This window comes from Cajanus cajan, chromosome 1 (assembly GCF_000230855.2).
Source record: "Cajanus cajan strain Asha chromosome 1, NIPB_CcT2T_4, whole genome shotgun sequence".
Lineage (NCBI taxonomy): Eukaryota > Viridiplantae > Streptophyta > Magnoliopsida > Fabales > Fabaceae > Cajanus > Cajanus cajan.
In genome coordinates this window covers 91,116,083-91,138,179 of record NC_138517.1, presented here as the reverse complement: position 1 = coordinate 91,138,179, position 22,097 = coordinate 91,116,083, and the positions used below count along the sequence as shown (strand labels likewise).

The following is a 22,097-nucleotide window of genomic DNA, read 5'->3' as shown; positions in this document are numbered from 1 at the left end:
GTATTATGATTTTGTTATCGATCCCCTACAGTCTAATGCGAATAAAATCGTAAATATTATTATCAGATAAAACAATTTGCAACCACCCTCATTCATGAAAAATGCAACTGCCAAAGAAAATCCTTTGTAATTTTGTCAAACGTTCCTATTCAGTAGGTTCGTAGTTCAGGATAACATGGATTTCAGCACTTCACCCTTTTTTTCCATCAGGAAATGACATAAAACCTGAACCAAAGACTATTTATTCAGTCTTCCACAATTCAGCAACAAACATGTCAACCTCCATGAGTGAATGACCAATATATTGTCAACCAATCAATAATTATTAGTACAGTTTTAAGATTATTTGATAATTTCACTCTGTTCTTCATCCTTTATCTAAATCATACAGACGAGATTTAGTTCTCGAAATTCATTATAAAGACAAACATAATAATTTATAGAGGTAAGAGGGTATAGATGGTGTCGTAGAAATGCTATCCATTGCAAGAGATATTAATAATCAGCAAACAAAAAAGAATAATAATGTTACACTATCAGTCTTAGATTTGCCATTGCTATGCTATTCCCCCCAACTGTATTGAAAAAGATTTATTCTTGAAAAGCACCCAAAAAAATAGGGAAGGGGGCAGGGGGGTGATTACTGTGTCCTCATTAAGATTAAAATTCACTAACATTTCTCTAATCAAAATCTTCTTTAAGATCCTGGAACTGGCTAACACACTGTAGGTGGCATGCATATATATCAGCCAGGAACTCCTTGGTCAGAAAGATATCATGATGCTATCCTGTGCCAAATCGCATCATGGATCACATTTTTTTGAAGAACTTCGACTTGCACAAAACATCTGTCTATCATGTTCACAACTCGGCCTTGGATTCCAAGTCCTCTTTCAATGAATCCTCACTAGCCAAATCCTTTGATTGATTAGGGGTTTGCATAGGTTCTACTACATCATCACCTAAGATTCGCGAAGTGAATCTACTTGCCTCTAAATCAAGGTCTGGCCACTCAGACACTATTCGTCTCGCACCCTAAAAGATCAAAGTAGAGATAAGAATATATCGAAGTCAAGGAGCTGCAAACATATTGGCAATAATCTGGTGCGATTTTCCAAGAACAAAAAGACTTTTCACCTGAAGTTTGGGTTCTTTTGTCATGGGATTGTTGCACAGATCAATTGTTTTTGCCTTCAACTTTGTAGCATTACCGCACCATGACTCACACCACAGCCATTCTTGTGGCAGAGAGAAAATGGGCACAATATGCTGAGCATAATTAGGAAGATCCTGAAGCATTGCATGCAGATTTAAGATAAGATCCCTCAAAAATACAAAAAATTAAATGCAATCAAATACATTGGAAGTAAATGAACAGGTGTTCATCTAAAAATAATAATGAGAAACCACAACAACAACAAAAAGAAAAACTTAATCATAAAGTCAAAAAGGGCCTAAATTATTATTCACATAAAAGGACACATACAAGCTATAATTTTGGATTTCTTAAAATGCACTTGAAAGGTAAAGCATGCTAGCATTCCTAAAAAAACAAGTGTATGTTAAGCCTGCCTAGGGAATACATGCACACACTCTAGAATAATCAAATGCAGAAGGTCTACAAATAAATGAATCCAACAGTTATCACCAATACCAAATATAAAAACATGGAGACCCAATGGTAAAATGAACAAAGTTTTCACGTTATTTTCTTTGGTTGATAATTGGGGAGGGCACCAATTTTTTTTTTTTAAGAAAATCACTACAGATAAGATGTGAATAAGAAGAATCTGGTTATATAATATAACTAATGATAAGGCATCAGCATCCACATTAAAAGTTAAATTGTCATTATTGGACCCTCATTTAAAAGCTAACACTTCCAGGTTCGGTGTCCTTTTCAGAGTGATGTTAGAGATTCAGTGACTAATTGGTTTGGAGATTGATCATAACTACCTTCAATCTTAAAAAGTTTCAGTTTTAAATTTAAGTAATATTTTTCAATAAAAAAAAGGTCATTTACTGTGTGCAATGAGATTTCATGCATCGATGCATGTTGGAGTTATAGAAACCATTCAACTAGTACTTAACAACTTAGTCTCGTAAGTTCCATTCAAGCAATTTTTTCACAACTTAGCCTCTCACCTGATCCAAGTTGGATAGACTATTTGGATCCTTACTAAGGGTTTCGTAGAAAACTCTGAGATTATCTCCAGATGCAGTCTCTCGGAACTTCTTCAGGTCAACAACATACAAGGCGCTGCAAACAGAAATGGAAACAAAATCAGAGAACTGAATTAACTCCAACTCTTTTGGCAACAGAATCAAGAAAGTAGTCACTAACCTAATATGGTACGGTTTTCCCCGCAAATGATCCTTCCAAAAACCCTATACCACAAGAATAAGGTCAACAAAGACGTTAGCATTCTATGTTGCATCTACCCCAAGAATTCCCATACAATGACTTGAAAATAGAAATACAAATTATATAAAGAAATTGAAGTTCAACAGAGGCATTTACTTGTCTCCAAAACCGATACCCATCCATCTCCTTATTATTATCACAAAATGGAGTATATGCCAGAGGTTTTCCTTTTATATCCATGTCATAAAGTTCTCCCATGTCAGCCCTGACAATCTGATCAGCATCCACAAAAATGACCTGCAAATATTGATAGACTTCAAAACACATTTTTACATAGAAATTTTCTTCTCATTACCAGCATCCTTGTCAATGTTATGTGTGGTGCATGTGACACCATGGAATTAAGAGTGCAGAAGACAACAAAACAGAGGCATGGGATTTGATGCAGAAGAAAATCATGATACCTTCTCCAAGGAAAGGGGAAAGATGACGTCCAGGAATAAAATTTTATATGCCCAAATTATGCGTTGCTTTTCTTTCTGCTTATGCAACCATGTAGGCCATTTGTACGTGATTAGTTCACATTCAAAACCATACTCTTGAGCCATGTGAGGAATCAAATCCTGTTTGTTAAGACAGCAAGGAAAATAGTTCAAGGATGTTAAGCAAACTCATTATATCCCACTTTAAAGTTCCAATATACAAATGAATTAACATTGAGGCATCTAATGGGTGAATGTATAACCTTGAAAGGAGGAGACAGGTAGTTCTTTATGAACCAAAATTTAACTGGACGATGTGTATTCTTCAAAACGCTAAGAATCATAATCTTTAGAAAGCGTTCATATCTGCCAAAAATATATCAACCAATACAAAGTGAAGATTGCATTTGTATTGATAGAAACTAAATAACTCTAACAACAACAATAGCCTTATCCCACTAGGTGATACCAGAAAAAAAGTCTAGAAAAAAAAAGGTCTAGAATTTTAAGTAGTGTATTATGCATCTAGAAGTGTACTTTTGTTTGCACATTTTCTATCAGGTAAGTCCTTGTACACTGACTGGTGTTTCATAAAACTTGCATAGGTTTGACCTACCAAAATCCTTACATTCAAAGCAACTGAATACAACCATCATCCTAACTTCTTCTCTAACCAACTCATAACTACTCCCTCTTTCTGCCAAGTCACCAAATAGCAGTAGCTACAGTGACTATGTTATGTCTATTAATTAATATCAACTTAAGGCTCTAATTTTGCATCGCCCTTCCTATTCTTCCTGGCATAGACCCTCTCCTTAAGGGTTGTTTAGCAAAATAATTTACTTATTAAATAAGATTTTATCACGAGGGCTTATGTCATAAATTTGACCAGGACACTTCTTGCCCAGCAAGTTTTTTTTTTTTTTTCCATGCCACATTCGTGTTACAGTTCCATCAATATCCCCAAGAGATTTTGGATCAATGAAAAATTTCTGGATTTTCAAAATTTACAAGTAAAAACTGACGAAAAGTGACTTTCAGCCATTATTAAAAGCTAATTATAACATCAAGTTAATATAAGAGAACCACTTACAGGTGTCCAGAAGCAATTGAAAAGATATTAATTGTTTTTCCGTGCCGTCCACCCCTTTCTTTCTCCTGTTATGAAAACAAGTTCAGTCAATTACAGCTCTGGGAAATAATGGAGTAGATAGAAGATGAAAGAGAAAAAGGTAAGGGGAGCAGAAGGTTAAAAAAATACTTCAAAATTTACCATATATGTTGACAATATATGCAATTGGTTGGACACACATCAGCAAGGCTAGTAACAATTAGGGGGATCGAAAAAGCATGTAAGGGTAACACATAATTATATTAACTAAGAAAATTTTGTGCATTGCTTGAATATTTGTGTAATTTTTAAAATATAAAAAGAAAAAAATACCATTGTGAAACAATGATGATTCGCATCTCTTAAGAAGGAATAAAATATAATGAGATGTCCTCATTATCAAGAATGAAGATTTTATTTTTATTGTATAAGAATAAATCAAAGAAATAATTTTGAAATTGATGAATAAATTATGAGCATAAGTTGCTCACATTAACTATTAATTTTATTAGGTCTGTCAAAATACAAATATACAAACTTCAAACTCACAAATATAGAAATAGTTTTGTATTATCCAGACAAGTTGATATTGACTAAATTTAAGGAACAATATTGAAGAAAAATAAAACATTAAAAAATGACAAAACAGTTATGACTTATGCGTGACAGTGTAAGGCAGAATTCATGTGGCATGTAACACTTAAAGAGATTAAATTGAGCGAAGTCCTCAATTTAAAAGGTAAGAATTGGATTAATAAATTACAATACTATAATTTTATATGAAAAAATTCTATATATACATTTACAGAAGAAAAAATTGAAGAGTGGCACCCTGCTCCCTCCCTATTAACAATGGTCTTTTCACTCAACTAAAACCACAGCTATGACAAGCAAAGCATTACGCAATTCAAAGCATTGAAGCATAAATACAACACAAATCAGATCAAACTTTTTATATATCTACCAGGTTTGATTATATGATGTGTTCTAAAGAATTCCTAAATGAAATTTTCAAGGAAATCTAATAAGAGTAAATTAGTCCATGCAAAAGGGACGGGATGAAGAATAGTAAAAAAGAAAAAAGAACCTCACCAGTGAATTGGATTCAGCATTTTTAGGTTGTTCATTACTACTAATGAAACCAGAAGCCCATTTCAGTATGTTAGAATTCCAGCTACTTCCCTACAAAAATATCAAAGAAATTTGTGAGGATTAACACTTGCTTTTGCATTTAAAGGATGATGTTTTCTTTCGTTTACTTTGAAGCAAATAATTTTCAAAAGACAGCTTTTAAGTGCAAGCACTCACTTTCTTCGTATCTTGTGGATCTTCTTCATCATCATCAGAAATCAGCAATTTCTCATGTTCCTTGCCCTTTCTTTTCACTACGTCCATATGAACTACTTTACCCCTTAAATCATTAATAGTAATGAGTTTTGATGATTCTTTATTCTGAATTCCATCAGCACCTTCCTTTAAAATATAGAGCTCAGAACTTCTACCAGGAGCAAGCTGCAAGAACCAAACCCCAGGAGAGACTTTCATTTGCCAATATCCCAGATTAGCCATCACAATAGTATCAACTAAATGTGGTGTGGTTTTGGTTCCAAGAATCAGCTGAAGACCTCGAGGAGGATCATGATCTTTCTCAGAGCAATGGCCTAATATATGAACAATTAAAAAGAATGACAATGGAATCTTAGAATGTATTGCTTAACAATTAATGCTCTATGATGATATCAGAATAAATAACCAGCCTATGTATTTAAATTAAAAAAAGCAATTTTACCTGTGAGGACAAGAGCTTCAAGTTCAAAAACTGATTGCAATGTTCTTGTGTCACCAAGGTTCTCAAGAAGAATGTTATCCAGGTCATGACTGCAGCATGAGAAATCATAATAAATATTAAATACTATAAAGAAATTTAAATTTCACAAAAATAGCCATTGCACAAAGTATAAGATGAGTGTCTATTAATTTATCACATGCTTCTTTAGCACCAAAGATAAGGGTATTTTCAGGCAAAGTATAATAACATCAAACATGTCTAGAATAGTTTGACATTGTAATCATTACAGAAGAGAATATAGGAGCACTAAAATTTAAAAAATAAAAAATAAAAAAAGAGGTAAATGTGATTTACTCTGACAACTGTCCTTAAACCTTTTCTCTACTTTCACACAAATAGACAAAAAAAAAAAAAAAAAAAAGATGAACCAAGGAATCAGTTAATTAATGTATATTCTTGTTATGAAGTTATTCATGAGCCACCACCAAACAGCTCAATCTTTTAGGGCACTGAGTAGGACCAAGTCTCCTAAAATATTTAGCTTTTAGGTGGAGGCTCGTTAATGGTTTTATATCCAAAGAATGTTTAGGATAATACATACATAGCAATAACAGGCTCAACAAGCCAAGGTTCGGGAACATCAAGATTCATGGTGAGTGTCTTAGACAATGGCATGTTAGCAAAAAATGCTTTTGGGCCATTGATTGAAGAGTCAGCACTGCTAAAATCATCCTGCAAATGCAATAAAAACCTAAGAACCCAAATCTCGAATATTATCTGGAGTTATCTACTAGCCAAAGGTATAATATATACCATTGATGGTACTACATATCTGTAGTAGTTCTTCAGAGGAAGATCAGCAAGGGAGCTCTGGCATAAAATGAAAAAATGACACTCAAAACCGGTGCATAATGTAGGCAGTAAACTAAAAGAAAATGTAGCTAGTATTTGTAGAAAATGCCACAATTATGGTAACAAATATCAGAGTCACACGATCTATAAAAGCCAAATGTACAACAATGACAGGAAGTTTACAATACTTCCATTTTTTAAAAGAAACATAATTGATTATATGTAAAACTAAACAGCATGATATATACATGAGAGAAACAAGGTTTCCACTACAACTGTGAAGTCTTGAGACAAGTTAAGATGTATGCAGTCTTGGCACCATGAATCGAATCAAGACAAAATATTAATACTCTTATCTTAAATTAAATTTCTCAATTTCATATTTCATATATAATAAAATACGGTGTCAAAGTTACAAGCTAATAAATGACCAATGTATAATGAATGAGTTATTTCTGCAAGCTTATATAGACAGAAATGCAAAAGGAGTATGCAAAATCATAAAGCCAGTTCAGATAAAAGTAGCAATGCAAAAGGTCAACTTTTTTTTTTTTTTTTTTATCTATAGAAATTACAATGACAACAAGGTTTGAATCTAAGACTTTGTATATACTACTCTAACCCCCTACCACTAGGCCAACCCTAGTGGTTCCATACCTAGCAATGGAAAAGGTCAACTGAAAAAGGTATAAACATAGAACATAATAATAGCTAGCCTTGAACCTTAGTAAAGCCATATTTAAGGGTGGGTTCACTCAGCTTACTCACAAGACCAACAATATCTTAGCTTTTGTATTCTCAAATTAAGGTGAAAGAGACAACAATTACAATTATCTTTTTATCTTTATTCAAAAGGCCTAAGACTATTGAAGAAGGAATAAGCTACAATGCTACATAACAGAAAATCAGAATGTTTAAAATATAGAAGTGTAAATAGAACTATAGATATCAACAAACCAATGGATTCAGAACAATCCTCATGCTGGGTTGAATGTATTTCCACAAAACTCGAAGAATTCCAGACAACTTCTGGCTGGTTGGACTTAAAGGATCAAGACAAGCATCAATGTGAATGCTAGAATTTTCATTATGTAGAATAATAGCACTGCACAAAACAATGGTATTAAATTTTAAAATCATATAATTATACAGTTAAAACTTGAGTCTGCATATCATAAATAAACCTTAAAAATTGAGTATACAGAAAGTAACAAAAATTACCTATGTTGATCATTCAAAATCTCAAAACGAGCACTTTCCGAACTTCGCTCCCTCATAGCCATTGAAGATGATATAGCCATGACAATATCACTAATGAATTTGCTATTAAAAAAAAAGGAAATATTAAATTGTCATATTCTCTGAATATAGATAAAAATTGGATAACTATAAATAACATTTGCAAATTCTACCCGTTAATGCCTGAAAAAGAAAAGTTATAGAATAAATGCTTCATGAACTTTTGTAAGGATTTCTTAAAACTAGTAAGCAAACTCTTAGCATGAACTAGATTTAACTTCAAGCATAACTTCTAACTTAGGAATGCAAAGGACACAGAATAAAAGAGCACAGATTACAAACAGTCAATCAAAGCAATGTTGTTAAACTTGCGCTCGTCCTAAACTATCATTTCCCTCTTAATGCTGGGATTCTGGGAATCACATTATGTTTCTATCTAACACATGTAGCATATTGTCCAGAAGACCACACATATGACATAAGTGAAATGCTCATGTGGCCTCCATAGTGTCCCCAGAATGACGATCTTGATAACTTTCCCGTGACTCGAGATGAGGTATGAATGTATGATTATTTGCATTAAGAAAATAATTGGTGTAATCCACATAGTCATAACATCTTGTTTGGATAAACTTCTCAATAAGCACTTCTAGGAGAAGAAAATAAGAAGGAAAAATGAATTAAGCTTCTCCTTAAGTTAAAATTAGCATGTGCACAAGTTAAAATCAGTTTTTGTAAAAGCTAAATGAAAAGCTTTTGCAAATTAACTTATGTATAAGTTGATTTTAGCTTATGAGTGAAGCTCAATTCATTTAACTTATTTTCTTCTACTATAAGTGCTTATGGAGAAGTTTATATAAATAGGACCTTAGAAATGTTTACCTTATTTCATACCAAGCAAAATGTAAAATGAAAAGTGATGGGGAGATGATAATTGTAACACCAAGCAGTAACCACAAAATACAGATCCAAAACAACTGATAGAGCAAAAATCAAGAAACCTTGTCAGCATGTCAGGGTCAACATCCTGCCAATTTACTTCTTCAATAATTTCCAAAATGTGCTTTGTCCTCTGCTTAAACTCTATTGATTCAAGAAGAAGCAGATCAGCACTCAAAAATGTGCTTTCATCAATAGGATAAGTTACCTATAAAACATAAATACTAAGGTTAACCCAGGAGGATTGACAGAGATCCTACAATTGACGAAAACTAGTCAAATTTGAATATCACACAGAAACAACTAAATGAGTATACTATGAAATAATCAGGGAGACTAAGACAGTCTTACCCTTCCATTAGTGAAGACAGCATTAACACCAGATTCAGATCCAATTACCCTATGCAAAAAATTTCCCACCTGACAGCAAGAAAACTCATTATTACAAGCTTTCATGATTACCAAAAAAAGAATGCAAGAGAAGCATATAACATTTTATAAAAGGTACTAAGATTAAATGATAACATGTAAAGGTAAGATGTGAGGGGGAACATTGATGGGTCAGATATTGCACCAAAATTTGTTGGTTTAAATGGCAAAGCAACCAGAAGTACCTTGCTCAAATGCCTTCTCACTTCACCAGTGGAAAATTCTGGGAGGGCAGATCTATAGCCCTCAGATGGTAACCCATTAGCCTCAGCAAGCTCACAGACCTTATCAATAAATGCTTGGGTGCTATCAACTTCCACAGCTGATTTATGGAAGTATTTCTGCTGATAGAGTGAGCACAACTGATCCAAGAAGTCTAAAACATTCTTCTTATGGCTGTATAAAACATGCATTTACACAATTGATATAAAACCATACTTCCGCAAAAACTACAGAATCAAATACTAATAAATCAATCAATTAAAAGTCAATCAATTATATGAATAAAACAAACCTATATGAAGATGATGTAATTTCAAAAACCTTCACAAAAAGGAGGCTAAATGAATCTGTACTCTGATTGGCACTAAACAGAAGACCTATACGAGCATCTTTGGACCCTTCTCTCTATAGCATAATGACAAAATATAATAAAAAAAGTTCAGATTCATAAGTACTTAGGTTCAACTCTTAATAGGCATTAGGAGAAAAAAACTAAAAGGAAGAATGTTCAATAGTGTAAATCGATATTAACCAGGTAATTTAAGCCTTGGCGAAGCAATTTCAACCCACTCCCTGAAGTGATATCAACAGCAAGGAGATGTGTCACAGGCTTCAAATCATCCATTGCTGGGTTCCATAAAAACAATTCACATGTTAAGACAAAAAAAAAAAAAAAAAAGAATGTAAGAATGAACCTATTGATTTCTAACATGTCAAACTGTCAACAACTTACTTCCAGGAGAATGCAAGTAGTCAATGTCCTTCAGAATAGATGCCTCTCCAAAAATAAACGTAGACAGAGATATGAACCTTGGTTTATTATCAGAAATAATCTACACCAAATAGAAGTTGGTCAGTGAAATGTCATTATACAAGCTCCCAGAAACTGCAAATTATTAAAATACTATACCCGAGGATTATAACGCTGAATGCCAGCTTCTGACAGGAACTTGGCCAATACATCAGTGTGAGATTTTATTTGTCCAAAATATACTTGCTCCTGTATTCTTTGAGTCTCATCATTCAAGGCATTTAGTAAAGCGTCCTGGTAAAATCAATTGCAAATATATAAGTGATAGAAAAGCTTATTTTATTAACATTATCATGGCAATACATTATTAATTTTATTTAATAATAGAAACTGAGTAATTAAAGTGGAGCATACAAAGTAGAGCCGAATTGAGGATAACTGTTATGACATTAAAAATAAAAATTTTAAAAAGAAAACATTTGCAATCAAGACGGGGAAATTTTAGGGCAGCTACCTACCTTATAATGTATAAAATATTGCGAACTGAGGAATCCCCCCATCGCAAAGGAAACAAAAAGGTAGTTGTTCAGGAAATAAGATGAGGTAGAGGAAAACATTCAATAGGTTATTACCTCCGTTGGATCAATAACAAGTCCATTCATCAACAGAGAACAATGAATCTTAGACAAACCAAGCTTAAATACAAGCATGGAGCTTTCTTGTGATAATTCCTTCCACTCTGGCTCCGCTTTCAGCTTTATTAATGTCTCCTGAGGTGGGGATTTTACCTTTGGCCTACAGAAGAATGTGAGAATATTTAATCCATGTCTATAAATAATACAGATATAAAACACAGAATGCTACCAAAAATAAAAGTAGAAATGCCATATTAGGAGAATGTCAGAAGCATGCTAGTCAGCAGAAAAGTCCAGCAAAACTCACAATATTGTTTCCACAAATGCCTCTTCAACATGGTGCATTTCAAGATGAGCATCTTCTACATGTTCATCTGATTCAACGCGTAATTTGTTAACCTACAAAACATGTACAATAATATTCTTTCAATTGAATAGCAAACAAGACTAGTTCTAGATGGCTCAATAATGTCAACAATGTGTTGACAAAAAGCTTATCTATGAAGCAGTCATGTCACCTTATCCATATTACAAAAAAAACTTGTTAAACTGGAACCTTGGTGACAAAATAGTGTGCATATTATATGAGAGCATTAGGATTATCTTGTTTTCAATGTTAATGGGGGATGAAACCACTTACAAGGCTGTGAAATACTTGGACACTGGGTCCATGACCTCTAGATCGTAAGTCCTAGAATTTGTTAGTGATTATATATTATATATAAGGAAAAAAAATATGCAGCTATAGGCAAGGGAAAAAAAAAAACAGTGTGAGCCATTACGGTGGCAATTTGAAGTTTTGGATCAAATCAGGAAATCTTTGACAGATTCAAAGTCTGAACTTATACAGGCTTGCAGGATTGAAAAAATAATATGCTAGTGCAACATATAACTACATCTTTCAGTTTTCTCCCCATATGTATTCTTCTAGATTTCAGTCATGTCATGTTAATATTGTATATAAATATTTTTAATGAAAATAAAAGCAGTAGTAAAACAATGTCATAGAAACAGAGAACAGAAGATAACTAATACTGAAGACAAATTCATACATTGCTTAAAAACTCAAAAGCCAATTGTATGCCATGGTTCTCCTGGATATAACTGAAGAGACGTATAATCTGAAAAGTGGAAGAACAAAAAAACAATGTATCATAAACTTGCAAGTAAAATTTCCTCAAAAATGTGTTTGTGTATAGTTCTGAACATTTAAAGGTGAATATTACCATATCAGATATATCCTCCTCAAAATTATCTCCTTCCTCTTTGGCAGAATGATTGTCTAACTGCGTGATGTATTTTGAAGAATACAGCATAATCCCAAATCGCACAGGAAAATCATTCTCGTACAATGATGTGATCAAATCAATGGACTGCAAGGTTCCAAATAATAAGGCATGCAATAAGAGCTTTCACTTGGAAATACTTACAAAGTTGCAATGAACTATGTGAAATTGTTAAGATTGTGAAAATAAACTTGCCTCAAGACCACAAATGGTTGCTGGGTCAAGAACAAAAACAGCATGGAAAAGGTTTTTACGGATGTGACGTAGCTGCCCAGGGAAGACTGGCATCAAGATCTAAAAAAAGCAAAGATTATGTTCAGATGAAAATTTACAGCACAGATAATTTGAAAATAATAATATTGCCTAGTTTTAAAATCAAGTAGTTAACCTCATTTAGATTGCTCCTCCACCTTTTGTACTTGGCATCTTCTTCCAAGTTGTTAAGATAATGTACACGAGTAGCACGAAAATCAACGCGAAACATACTGGACTCTGAAGGAGGCGAAGTTGACAGAAGTTTCCGCACAGTACTAGGAGGTATCTGCAATTACTGGGATCACTATTACTATCTAAATATATGGAAAGCATCAGGCAAGAGCAAAATATCTGTCAAATTTCTCACAACAGATAACAGACATGAATTTCAAAGAGAAATGGAAAGATACAAATATGTAACAGTTAAAATTTTAATGTTCCAACAGCCAATTTTTTCCACCAGAGCAATATCATTAACTACTTCACTTCGTCATCATTTTGCAAAAATTTTCCCAACTCATCTTAGATGACTAATGTTGATTACATCAAATGACATTGTATTCTGATGAGAACCTGAGACCAAATAACGACGAAGGTACTCCACTGAGTAACAAACTGCCTAGTTGGCAACAGAGGAGAGAGACATGTGAGTATGTTGTATAGGGAGGGTATAAGCCCAGAAGGGATTGGTGAGATAGGCTGGAAATATTTGGGGCTTGGGTGAGGCAAAGCACTCCTGAATTGCCTAGAGATATTTACATTTTCTTCATTTTCTCTTTTGTATACAACCTGATAACTAGACCTGATATCAGTTAATATAAGATGATAAATGCTAGCAACACACCTTTCTGACCACACTCTTTTTGGTTGAATTTTATTAAAGATCACAAAATTATGTGGCTCTCACATCTTATTTAATAATTCTCCTGATTTGTAATTTTCAATAAATTTCAACCAATGAGACAAAGTGTGTTTGTCTTAAAATATGAATTTAAACCTAACTTAACCGTACAAAACTGACTTGAAAAGTGAAGATTGTCCCCCACTTATATACTTTATTTTGGCCTTATCTCTATCTAATATAGAACTTAGGTTTTCTCAATACACCACCTTACACCTAGCACTACTGGACTTTTTAAGTGGAAAAGTGGTGGGTGACTTTTTTTTATGGATCTAGGATGGACCTGATTCAACTCTACAAAGTCAGCTTGTAAGGATAAGATTGTCCTTCGCTTATATACTCTATTTTGATATAACCTCTAGCTGATATAGGATCAGGACTTGGGTTTTTCCCAATAATTTGAAAGAGTGAGTTGCTAGCACCCCTTATATAATATAGTTTCTGTTAGGACTATGGGAGAGGGGGAATAAGTTAAGACAGTTCAGATATTGATTAGTTAGTTAGTTAGAGGATTAATGAGTTAAATAAATAGGAGGATGCATGAGGAAAGGATTCATTCTATTTTGTATCATATGAGAATTGAGCTTTGCTCTGTGTGAACTGTGAAAGGATAAATCATTTGTGAAGGGGAAACCCTTGGAGGATGGCTATCTCTCCTATTTTAAGGTATTTGCATCCTATTCAATAAATATTTTTTTCTTTCCATTCCTAATTCTTGGTTCATATCAGTTCCTTTCAGTTTTCATTATTTCTTCCCAGGTACCTAGTCTATTCTCTCTTTTTTATTTATTTATTTTAGTTATCACTATACAGGTTCACAAATTCAAGAATTAGAATGCAGCAGACAAAACTTCTACTGTCCACTAATATTAGGTCCATAAAATTAGTCCGATGCTAAAAATATGCCAAAATGAAGATTAAAGGCCATTCACCTTCATTTTTGAGAACTGATCAGCCAACAACAGATCCTGATGAACCAAGTCAATCAACCTAATGTAGTATAACAAGAATAGAATATCAGAAGTTTGAAAAAAATCCATTTAACTTTAAGACATCCATGAAGGTAAGTTTTAAAAATTAAAAAAAATTAGAAAACTACAGAAAACCACTAGGCATGTAACATCAAGTTCAACATAATTAATTGTGAACTCCATATACCAAGAAGGCATTTTAGTGCAGTAGAAAATGTATTAACTTTTCAGTAGTCATTGTCCATGTTTGCAATCAAATTACTGGGAGAATATGTCTAGCAAAATTGTTTTCAAAAACTATAGAAGATATATGTTATATGTTCACGTGAGTACTATTTACATATTTAACCATAAATGCACATGAACAAATAAAAACCCTAAAATTGTGATAACAAAATCCTTAGTTTCTAGTAACAGCTATTACATATTTAACATGTTTTAAATACGCTATTATTGTGATTTTATACTTTATTTTGGAGTTGAAATGTTGAATTATTGTTGTGTTAAGAGTATTATGTTATACATATGCATCATTAATAAGATTTTTTTGATATTGCCTTTTATATTAAGTAAGTTCTTACAAATTTACCAATCAAGTCTTTAGAAGCTCCACAAGGAGTTTGTGTAGACTTTCAAATTTGACACCTTTGGTAAGAGTTCTTGCTAAATAATAATTTAGAGGCTCCAAAAATGCAAAATAAGCACAATCCAATAGCCACAACTACAAACACACAACTTCCTCAACAAGTTTGGAAAATTCATGGGTTTATTAAACAATAGAGCTCACAAAACCACAACCAAATAGCTACCAAATGTTTACTTGCTTAGAACCCAAAAATAATTCTTCAAAATAATAATTAGCTCATAAAACCACATACAGGTGCAGATAAGATAGGCCCTAGGCCCTGATAACTATTAACTAGCTATCTAAAATGAGGAATAACATCAGACAAAAGAACCAGAATAAACACAAAATGAAGAATAAATGGACCAAGATCTAAATCTTGCAATCTTTATTGTTCACAACAAAAGAACCAACAGGATGCAATAATATTTTTTTTTCATATGAATATATGATGGAGAGAAACATTAACCTTAAGCTACATGAAATAATGAAATACCAAGGATAAATAATATCTCAGCATTATAATATAAATGATAAATGATATCAACAAGAGAAAAAAATATTACAGATAAAGGTCAATATCTTCAACATTGACTAAAGCACCATTGATAGCCATTAAAGACTTGCCAGGTGGGATCATCCGCTGATTTGCCATTATTTCATCTCGAACAGAGTCATCAAGCTGTTGCACATCATAGTTCCATAAGAACAATACATGATTACTTGGGTGGAAACTGTCTTATGTTTAAGCATCCAACAAAAGTAACAAAATTATTTACCTTCATGCGAGACAAAGAAGAAACTATGTTAGGGAAATTTTGATTGATATCATGCATTGACTGCAGAGGATCAGAGGCACGGACTATTCTCTGTACAGTTTGGTGCCCTAGATCTGTTACCATTAAAATATATATCACAGCACAGTTCATTAAACCCAACTAAAATGGAAACAAATTATCAATCAATCCCAATTATCAAAAAAAAAAAAAAAAGGTTCCAATATAGCAATACCCTTTAGTTCCCAAACATCAAGTGTATCTGATACAGTTGATGACAATAGATAATCCCTGAAAGTCATGATGTCAGATGTTAACTCAGGTTTCCGCTCCTGCAAGTAAAAACAAACAGTTAAATTCATGTCAAACAACAAAATTGTAAATCTGAATGTCAATTCATTGATATCAATAGATAGATTAGAAAATGTCATCACTGATCAAAAAAAGTAGAACCAAAATAACATTATGTACACTGAATAAGAAAGCATGTATGATAAAGTATAGTGATTGACAGTAAGCTGCAATTATGATGTCTTGAATTCAGAATAGCATCCATGATATGAACAGTTAGATCATGTAAAGCATGCATGAGCAAACTATCAATTCCAGATAAACAATCTCAAGTCTCAACTTTTAGGTAAATTGTGGCCATCATAGTTTCACAGTTAAATTAAACTAGCAGATGGTCTTTTCCAATTTATTCTCCAATCTTTAGTGTGATGCAGTTGTCATGTATTCCTGTAAAAACTGGTTATGTTTCTATTTATCTTCTTTTATTTCTTTCTTTCTCATTTTGTTTGGGTTCTTAAAAGGCTACAATGTAAACATCCAATGTACTAGTGGTTTTCCTTTGACACTTACTGTAACAACAAAAGCCTTATCTCACTAAATGAGATCTGCTACATGGATCACATCACCATTTAGCAAATCCTCATAGATATATTATTCACCATGAAATCTCTCTCAACGACTTCCTCCAATGTCCACTATAAACCATACAATCTATTCTTTCCACCAGTACTTCCTCAATCAATTTACAGTAATATCTCCTTGGACAATTTTTTTTCTTGTTGAAAGTTGACACTTTTAACAACCAAAAAATTGTCATTAATTCCTAATAATTAAAAGCATGTAGAAGTAAAAGCCACTTCCCCCAGTTAACATTTGTCAAACTAAGCATGTATCAATCATAAAAAGGGGGCAGGGAAACTAAAGCATATGTTACATAATAGATATCTGGAACCTGCAAACACCTGTTTCTAATTTAATTTGATACAAATAACAGAATTATCTGATAGTGCCTAAAAATATTAAGTTTCTTCTTACACGTGTTTGACATAAAACAAATAATAGGTGAGACTGTACAAACCAGAATTTTAGAGAATATGAATCCTCTGACTTCTTGGCTAAGATCTTCAGTGCGGGGATCCTCCAAAGTCACACCTGAAACCCACAACAGCATTAATAATGGAATTATTCAAGTAACCTATTCCTGTAGTCATGAAGAATTTCCTTGACCATTTTATTTTGATGAACAATGCATTCAAAAAGACCAATGAATTTGTAAATCCAGAATAAGTTAAATTAGGAAATATTTCTTTCAATTATCTATTTCCAAAATCAATAGTCAAAATTCATAGGACTATCAAACTTGAAAGGCCAAAGCCAAACAACAGGAGTAGACACTGAGAATTAGGAAATATTAACCTACAAAATGAACTAAAAATTGCATGAAAAGGAAAGGAAAAAGAGAAGTTGCGTGAAGGGGGAGTAAGTAAAAATATCATCTATCAAGCTCCAGAAATACAAACATTGAGATGATACACAGAAATTAAAAGAAAGAATAAATATTGCCTAGTTTATATAATAATATGACACTTCTAAAATTATGAACCAAGTTAAAAAATGAAAACGAAAATAAAGCAATTACAATTCATTGTCACCTACTTTCTAAAACAAAACTGCTTCTACATTCAAAATATAAAACCTTATGGAGTAATCTGCAGTCTACAGCATGTCAATCATTCCAACCTTTTTTAATTGTAGTGTCATCCATGGCCTTATATTCCATATTCTTAAAAGCAAGTTCCACACCATATCCACCCAAGTTGACTGACCCGCTTGCACCAACAGAGCCACAGTGGCCAAAATCTGTTTCACATCCAGCTGGCAGCACCGGTCTTAATACATAATTAACTTTTCCCTGAAAAAATTTGGACAGCATGTCAATTTTTGCAAGCGAAACACACAGAATCATTACAAGATTGTTTTTGGGATAATTCCAACAAAGTAGGACTTAATAAAAACATTTAGCAAGAGGGAATCATAAGCACTTACAGCTATTTCTGATACCAATTTAAGACAGTTGGTAATTATAAATTTAGAATTATACTTTTAATCAGAGCTCCTTTTCAAATTTTCCTGTTTTGTTCTAATCCTAAGGGTAAATATATGGCTACGTTCTACATCCTCTTTTGTACAATAGCAGTGAGTGATTACAATGTGTTTAAGCAACAAGACAGTAAAATCACAGCATGTAATATTCCATAAACAGAAAGGGACCTGTTTGGCAGCTCCAACCAGAGCAGCATGAAACTCCTTAAAGCAACTAGTCCCAAGAGCACCATAAAGCACAGCAACCGGACTTCCAACGCTCGAATCAAAATGAACATGATCAAAATCAAACAGTTGCGGCCTCTGAATCGAACCAGCAACCCTAACGACAAAAAGCAGCAGCAGCAGCAGCATACAATTAATTAAGCAAGAATAACTTGAGGAATCGAAACAAAACAAAGCAGCAGCACAGTACTAACAACTTATCATCGGTTTCGAGCCAGGAGAGCAATTCGGAAACCTCGAAAAAAAGGTTGTGACCGGTGTCGACCCAGCAGCATTTCCCTCCAGGGCTTTTGAGGCTCTCGCCAGCACGCAAGGGGTCTAGTTCGGTAATTTGAGCATTGCTGCTACGAGTGAGAGAATCGTGCGCCAACTGGCGGTAGAGCACGAGAGCAGGGGAAGCTGATCTGAGAATGAGAGAGAACTCGAACAACGAGGCCAACGGTTCTCGCAGAAGAGGACGCGAATGTTCGAGAATCCTGTTGACGCAACTTTTGGCGGAATGAGATTGCGCGGCGTGGTGATCGGCATTGAGCCAAACGTGAATGAAGTTCCAGAAGAGGCGCTGGTCTTCTTTGGATAACAATTCGCTGCGAATGAAAAAGCAACAAATGAATTTGAATCATTATTTGATTTCGTTGAAAAGAGAAAAAAAAAACAAAAAAGGAGATTGGTGTTACGAACCCGGCTTCAAGGAGCAAGGGAGTGGCGGACCACTTGGCGCGAAGGGCAGTTTGGACATTTTTGGGGCTGGGAGGGCGAGAGAAGGTTGGAGCGATGGCGGCGAGGATGAGGATGAAGATGAAGATGAGAAGGGGAGATGGAGATCTAAAGCCCATTGCCATTGTGTTTGTGGTTTAGGGTTTGTTTGGTACGGACATCGACAGAGTGAAGTGAATCAGATCAGCGTCACTCCGTGAGTGAGTCAAGAGGACAAACACACACACACTCCCACCTTCTTCAACTCTTCTCCTTCTTGTCACTTGTTAAAAACCTTTTTTTTTTTTTCATTATATTAATGTAACTTAACTTTACTTTCTTAATATGCGAGTGCCTTTTGTATTTTTTATAGCAAATGCATCACCATGTTTTATCTACAAAATGAAATAAATATTTTTTAACCTTTTATCTTTTTAATATATTATTTTTCATATTTTTTTAAATATTATTAACAGTTAAAAATATATTTATATGCTAATATAAATCATTTGTCACTAATATAAAATATAATTTATGTACCAAAAGAATATAAAATATAATTTATATTCTCAAAATTAATTATTTATTATAAACATTAGTTAGGCTTAAATAATTTTTTTCGTTTCTACAAAATAGGAGAGTTTTGTTTTCAGTATTTAAAAAAAAATCATCTTTGTAAAAAAAAAAATTGTTGTTCCTGTTAGATTAAATGTTAAAGGAAAATAATATTATATTATTTCTAAGATTGGTAAGTTTTTCCGTGTAATTACACAAATAAACAAGTCTACAAATTTTTAATATTTTTCTCTCAAATTTTTAGTTCTTTACATTGATTAAGAAATATTATATCTGGTCTTCTATATGAAAAAAAAAAACAATTAATTAATTGGTTAAGACAGATAAAAATAATTAAATTAGTCAATTTTACTTAAAAATATTACAAAAATATTTTTTAAAAATTTTCATTTGAATTAGATGATTTAAGAAATAAGAATCAGATGAAATTATACATTTCTATTAAAAAATATATATTAATAACACTATTTTTAATTCAAAAGTTTTACTTCATAATTTATAGACTTGAAATGCATCCATTTGTATAAGTGTTACGTAACTGACCCATTAATATAAATATAATAGGGTTTCATTGTAAATAAATATAATAAAGGAAATCGGTAACTAATATATTTTAAATCTTAAATTGAACATGTGTTTCTTATGATAAGATTAAAAAATAATACTTCATCTATCTCATGTCATTTCATACAAACCAAAAAAGTTAATAAATAAATAAAAAAGAATAATAATTTTTAAATTTAATCTTGTGATTAATTTTTTTACTTAAATCGATACAATACAATCACTATTTTCTAAAAAAATATTACGAGGGGTATAAATGAAAAGGAGGTAATGTTAAGTCAAAAAAGATAATTTAAATTTCTTAAATTTAGAATTTTTATGCTAACAAATAAAACGTTTTTATAAAGAATAAATATTTGCAAAAATATTTTTAAACATATATTTGAAAAGTTTATTAAATAAAGTGTAAGACACAGATCATTCGTAAAACTTTATAAATCAGATGAAGCATACAATCTTTGCTTTACATTGACATTGTTTCTATAAGCTTTGTTTGATATGAAAAGTTATCAAGTAACCTTCTTGACCAAATAAAAGGTACCATTTGATAAAATGCATTTAATGTTCATATTAAATAATGAGTCGAACGATCACTTGCTACACAAGAAAAGACGAACGAAACAAACTTGTGAGTTAAGTTCAAAGTGTTTCATTTGCAACAATCATCTTTTCCAAGCTATTATATAAGAAGAATCAAAGCACAAAAAATAAAAGAATTTGCACAAGGGACACTAATTTTAAGTGCTCGATATACATTTATCTAGAATCTCTCTTTGTAAATCAATTTTTTTTCTTGTAAACACTCGTTGCGAACACAACATTGTGTAACTTTCATAACCATTATTATAAAATTGAGTTTAGAGAGATTTGCTTGAAAAAGAATAATTATTTTTGAGCTTGGAGAGACTTGAATGTAAAAGAATACTTAATTGTTGGGCCTTGAGAGATTTGTTGTTAGAAAAATACTTGGTATTCGCTTGAAGAGAAGTCAAAAAAAAATTAAAATTGAGTTAAAAATAACTTGTTGAAAGAATATTTGTATCTTTATTTAAAAATATAGAATTCAATCAGCTTGGACTAAGAACCGGACGTGGTCGATGAACCAGTGTAAAAAATTTCAAATTTTCATTTGACTATTCTTCATACTCCTTCTAACTAGTGTTACTATTTCACTAAGAAAAAGTACGAGTTTTTGATACACATTATTCAACTTTTTTTATTGTTTATCTTTCTCCAAGGTAGTTATACTACATTGAAAATTAACATGACACTTATTTTTTTGTTAATTTTTTTTTTAAACATGACACTTATTATGGAACTGAGAGAGTGCTACTCATTTGTTTCTTATACGTCCTCTATTTCAAAACTTTGGCCTTTTAGTTTTGTTTGAAAACCTTGATTCTTTTGGGAGTCTAACACATTTTTTTATGTAATTTTTAAAATTATACCCTTACATGTAGTTGAGTAATTAAGATTAATTTAAGAAGAGCATTAGGGTCTCTTTGATTTGAAAGAGGGGACAGGAGGAGAAGAAAGAATTTTTAATTGAGGGTAATTTTATGTAAATAAATACAAATTAATTATTTCTTAATTTATCTGTAAAAAATTAAAAGAATCAATTTTTTTTTAATTTTATTAAAAAGAGTATAAAAAACCGGAAGTAGTATTCAATAAATATAAATTTGAAATAAAACACATTTATTTAATATTTCATCATCTCAACTATTACATCATTTTTATAAGATATCAAAATGTGAACAGATGACAGAAAGAATGTCTATTAAATAGGGAGTATGAAATAAACTACTCATTTTATAAAGATACAACTTGAAGCACCGTTGGATTTAGGGAGTTAAAACTAGAGTCAAACTATAAAAGATAAAGATGAAACAGAATCACACAATAGAATCAAACATAAAAAAAGTACAAGAGTGGAGAATATTTATGTCGAAACGACCAACCAACAAGAACTTTATGATACACGTGTTTTGAAAATTTCTAAATTTGATTTGAT

At 32.4% G+C, this 22,097-nt stretch overlaps 1 protein-coding gene across 1 annotated transcript; it reads right to left on the bottom strand.

The window, feature by feature from the left end:
* Positions 1 to 460: 460 nt before the first annotated feature.
* EBS1 (EMS-MUTAGENIZED BRI1 SUPPRESSOR 1) lies at positions 461 to 19,220 on the bottom strand. Its single transcript, XM_020364576.2, has 37 exons — positions 18,929 to 19,220; positions 18,442 to 18,834; positions 18,191 to 18,344; positions 17,660 to 17,831; positions 16,998 to 17,071; positions 15,864 to 15,960; positions 15,632 to 15,744; positions 15,419 to 15,534; positions 14,189 to 14,246; positions 12,489 to 12,641; positions 12,296 to 12,394; positions 12,041 to 12,187; positions 11,867 to 11,935; positions 11,122 to 11,213; positions 10,812 to 10,974; positions 10,339 to 10,473; positions 10,162 to 10,261; positions 9,961 to 10,055; positions 9,721 to 9,833; positions 9,392 to 9,602; positions 9,129 to 9,197; positions 8,840 to 8,985; positions 7,821 to 7,922; positions 7,557 to 7,704; positions 6,561 to 6,617; positions 6,349 to 6,479; positions 5,748 to 5,836; positions 5,267 to 5,619; positions 5,051 to 5,140; positions 3,941 to 4,005; positions 3,111 to 3,213; positions 2,830 to 2,988; positions 2,522 to 2,662; positions 2,345 to 2,388; positions 2,146 to 2,260; positions 1,138 to 1,290; positions 461 to 1,035 (listed from the first exon to the last, which is right to left on the bottom strand). The coding sequence occupies exons 1-37, from the start codon at positions 19,087 to 19,089 to the stop codon at positions 862 to 864; spliced, it is 4,854 nt and encodes a 1,617-aa protein (XP_020220165.1). The 5' UTR covers positions 19,090 to 19,220; the 3' UTR covers positions 461 to 861.
* Between the last annotated feature and the right edge of the window lie 2,877 nt (positions 19,221 to 22,097).

What these genes read in the sequence shown, in the direction of transcription:
- EBS1 (XM_020364576.2), bottom strand. Translation starts at nt 19,089, where the DNA reads ATGGCAATGGGCTTTAGATCTCCATCTCCCCTTCTCATCTTCATCTTC. An exon ending in GCATTTGTGGAAACAATATT is followed by an intron (nt 10,975 to 11,121) that starts GTGAGTTTTGCT and finishes ATTCTTCTGTAG; the next exon opens with GCCAAAGGTAAAATCCCCAC. An exon ending in GTTGAGCCTGTTATTGCTAT is followed by an intron (nt 5,837 to 6,348) that starts GTATGTATTATC and finishes CTCATGCTGCAG; the next exon opens with TCATGACCTGGATAACATTC.